This window comes from Sinocyclocheilus anshuiensis, unplaced genomic scaffold, assembly GCF_001515605.1.
Source record: "Sinocyclocheilus anshuiensis isolate Anshui unplaced genomic scaffold, SAMN03320099.WGS_v1.1 scaffold775, whole genome shotgun sequence".
Taxonomy (NCBI): domain Eukaryota; kingdom Metazoa; phylum Chordata; class Actinopteri; order Cypriniformes; family Cyprinidae; genus Sinocyclocheilus; species Sinocyclocheilus anshuiensis.
In genome coordinates this window covers 1,319,569-1,323,927 of record NW_015552614.1, presented here as the reverse complement: position 1 = coordinate 1,323,927, position 4,359 = coordinate 1,319,569, and the positions used below count along the sequence as shown (strand labels likewise).

Below are 4,359 nucleotides of genomic sequence, written 5' to 3'. Positions count from 1 at the left end.
TGCAAACAAATAATTCAACGAAATGCAACATAAGTGTCCAAAAACTTTTTTGCAGCCAGTATATGTGTTGAAAGAAGCGTTAGCTGTGAACAGTGTTCTCAGGTTCAGTGCCTCCACCAAGACGCACAGCTAATGCTCTCACATATTTGATGTGTTGTTGCACAATTTGTAATTATTTGCACGTTAGTAACACCATGTGTATAGTGAACACCTATCTATCGATCTATCTATTAGTAGGGAATTTCTGACAGAGATATACCGGACTTTCCACAGAAATAAACACTTGCATGTGACTTATTATAACACTTCCGCTTTTTATTTATACATGTAATGTAATGCCACGCCTCTGTCAGATAAGCTCAATATTACAGTGCATATTGTCACTATTGCTATGACTGCGTCATCTATTTACAATGTAAATGAAATCTTTGGATCTTGAATGACTTGCCTCCTAAAGTTTCACAATGATTCCGGTGAAAAGGTGGTTACTATTCCTCAGGAATGCTAACTTAGTAGGAAGAACAAAGCCATACTGTCATTGTGTGTTTGATTGTTTTCTTAACCAGATCAGAGTAATCCAGAAACCAACCGTATTTACCATGCGTTTCATAAGAACACATCACGCATAAGTTACTGTAAATCCCGTGATTCCTCCCGTTTCCTCAGCACATGATAAGCAAATCAGACTTTCAAAATAAAAGCCTTCATGTTTATGAGTAAATCAGCATGATCTGAAAAACTATTGCCATAATGATTTGTATATAGGCTAGTTGTATTTTTCAGTTGATTTGCTGATTAATTTAACGACAACGAAACTGATACTGAATAATTCAGTGAGACTATAAATCCTAAAGTGTACAAACATTCCCAGGGAAAACCTGGGAATGTTTAAACGTTAAACACCTGTAATCCAGTATTTGTGTGTTATGTGTCTCAATCTTTGATATAATATTTCAATATGTGTCTTCTACAAATTAAAATGGTTTAGAAATGTCCCACTTATCCCTAACCTGTGTAAATGAACGTCAAGAACAAAGAGTGCTGTTGCGCCAGGCTTGTAACAATAGAAAACACATTTATTTTACATTTCTATTTATTTTGAATTTTGTGCATGAATTTGTTGTGGTAATTAAAAAAAAAAATTCTACAAACATTGTGTTTGGCCAGTTTTGTGGGTCCAGTAGAAGTACATTGGAAAGTGTTACAAATCTTCCCATCTAGTCAACCATGATAGTTCTTTCTTTCTTTCTTTCTTTTTATTTCAGTTTTGAATAAATGTTATATATCAAACATTTCAATTTTCAGGCATATGTGAAATTACTCACAACACCTCAGAAGAGTGGTATATGATAGGGATTTGACCCTTAATTTCTAATCGGATATCGATGCGATGGCGCCGCAGACGGCAGCCTCAGTGTTTGGCTCTCCAGTGTTTGTACTGTTTTTGTTAGTTTTTCCTGTTTTTTGTTTCTCAAACACGATCAGTTTTACCAGGGATGAGCTGCTGAACATTCGGCAGAACACACCACACAATCTTCTACCGGATTTCGTTTATTGCGTACGTTTTGCTGAATGTTGTAGTCGGCGGAGCTGCTGCGCTGATCCATGTGTATTTTATTCACATCTCATTTTTATTATCTGTGTGTTGTTGTTGTCTCCGTGTACTGGAAGCTTGTGACACTATAACAAATTCCTTGTATGTGCAAACATACTTGGCAATAAAGCTCTTTCTGATTCTGATTCTGATTCTAATTGGTTAAACTGATGTTGTTAATTTAATTAATTTTCTTTAATTTTCTGTTCTGCTCATTTTTGAATTTTGGAGAATTCTAATTGTTCTGTTAAATCTTTGTAAAACGTCTCAGATACCAGTTTGAACTTCCTTCTTAATCGTTATTTATTTTAAGGGTTAAAATAAAGATATAGCCTATGGTTACAATCAAGATTCAAATGATTACCATTCAACTTTGGCTTTGTTTTCCCCCCAGTTAAAGAAATTACATAAGTGTTAAAAAAAAAAATACATAAGTTACTGTTACAGTTTATTTACTGATATTAAAGGGGAACTTCTCTCAAGGAATGAAACAGAAAATACCAATGTATTAGCCTACATCCAAACAAAAACAACAACCAACCACAAGCAATCCACAAACGTGGATTGTTAATTTTTTTAACCATACATAGGTTATTGATCTAGTTGTTTTTTGATGACATGCACTAGAGAAACATTGTTCTTCGTACCAGGCAATATGCAAAATAACTTTTTCATTTACCCATATTCTGAGCTGTGAATTGAATTCAGTGAGCAAAGTGCGAAATTATAATGGTAGGGCTCTGTTTCTATTCACTAAGCTAGGTAAAAAGGTGATCCATCCCCATTCTATATTTGGGGTAATGCAATAGCCTCAAATATAGGCTACCTTATGGTTTTGAATTATAGTAGGCAAAGTATAATAGTAGTTTCACTTTATCTCAAGTGTAAATGCATCAGTTACGTAAACACACAGTGAGTGTCACTGACTGCTAAAATGCGTGGCAATGTAGTATAGTCTAATTAAGTAATTTTTGATTTCTGAATTGCCTAAAATATGTGCAGTATTGCTTTGACCGTTCTGTAGATCCCACCTTCTCGCTCGCCACGATTGGTCGATTATGTACAATGCCTGCAATCATTATAGAAAACACGAAAACAAAAAGAAAAAAAGGCCAAAACTCGGACGTTTTATGCTATTTAGAATTCCCGTTAAAGAAAAAGAGGACGTGCTCACCCTATTTTGTTTTATTCAAATGGGTCAACATTGTATTAGCAATCAAGTATGGTCAACTAAGGAGTAACAATGTTGCTAAATATGGCTAACTAAAGAGAGAGAGAAATTGCATACCATTTTCTTAATAGATTATTTAAAGACCTGAACAAAAGAAAAGCAGTTTCTCCAAATTTATTTTATCCTCACCCTGTTTACCTACCACAAACCAACCCCGGATTTTCTGCAGGCGTCGTTTGGGCCGATAGTGACATCTGCTGGACGGAAACGTTAGTACTTTATGATGAGCGCCAGTGCATGCACTTTAATATTCAAAAAGGCTGTTACCTATTAATAGATCATATGACCACATTTTCCTTGTAGAGAGCCAACGAGCCCATTTTAGAATAGATGTAGGCTGAGAGATTGGTCATTTATTCAATCATTCGTTTCTTGCAATATTTCTCAAGATCAGTCTCACGTTTATCTCCTTGTTTGTGTTTCTGTAGGATCGCTGTCAACCAAGACGTGTTTTTGGTGATGATGACATTGTGATAGGTCGTCTCGGAGGGTGGAGAGAAGCTGCGCACCGAATAACTTCTCATCGACCGCGTGTTTTGGTCACTGCAGTGTGATTGAACATGAGTAGCAGCAGACTTTATTTACGATTGCAATCATGTCGTTTTTATTCCGGTGGTTTGAGAGCGACATATCACCGAACCTTGGACAGGATCGAGTTAATGCTGCCGCCTAAATTAAGACCTCTCTACAATCATCCTGCTGGTAAAGAAATGACTCTGCTCCCACTAGCAGTCGGTCATTGTCAAACATTGCAATATGTTATTCTTATGTTGAAGCGTTTATGTAATTAGGCCTACATATGTGTTGCATCTGAATTCTCTTTTCTAGATCATCCCTATGGTATTTTTCTCAGCCATACTGTGCCCCCAAAAAGAATTTGGACACTTGAGGCACGATTAAATGCAATAGAAATTAAATGCTTTATTTATTTTAAAGAACTGAAGCACAGACACACCTTTCATGCAAACCTTTCACAGTTTAAGTTTGAAGCAATATACAGGCTACTGTTAAAAATTATATGCACACATATGAAAGACTATGAATTTTATGCATCCACTAAACTCACCATAGGACCTAAGTTGTTAATTCTGAGAAAAGCTCTAATATAATTTGTTTGAGGATCATTCCATCTATACAATAACATTCATACATTTTAAATGTTTTATGTGAATATTTTTGGACAATTTGAATCAGCTAGTCTTATGTGCAGCTGTCTGTGTCACTATGTATATTGTTGAAAGATCTCCATCATCAATACCTAGACCTGGTTTTCCACTTTGGTTTGTTCCAAAGATCTTGATGGAAACATTGGTGCTACAGTATGTGCTGTTGAAGCCAAATTTTTATTTACAGTGTAAACATGTTGGACATTGCTTAGCCTACTCCAACACCTCTTGCCACCTCACTTAAAGATTATTTCTTATCATATACTGCATGACATTTGAAGGTCTATCATATCTGTTTCCAAGCTTTTTTCTTCTATAAAGTCTATTCTTAAAGGAGTCATATGATGCGATTTCAATTTTTCCTTTCT

The 4,359-nt window shown here is 35.6% G+C and overlaps 1 protein-coding gene across 1 annotated transcript in view; it reads left to right on the top strand.

Annotated features, from left to right (window-relative positions):
* The first annotated feature begins 3,083 nt into the window (after positions 1–3,083).
* Positions 3,084–4,359, top strand: part of LOC107665976 (mitochondrial pyruvate carrier 2-like) — a 5,300-nt gene continuing 4,024 nt past the window's right edge. The window contains exons 1-2 of the mRNA XM_016457069.1: positions 3,084–3,157; positions 3,254–3,527. Of these exons, the coding sequence (XP_016312555.1) occupies positions 3,386–3,527 (142 nt within the window). The 5' untranslated portion in view covers positions 3,084–3,157; positions 3,254–3,385. The remainder of the gene's footprint in view (positions 3,158–3,253; positions 3,528–4,359) is intronic.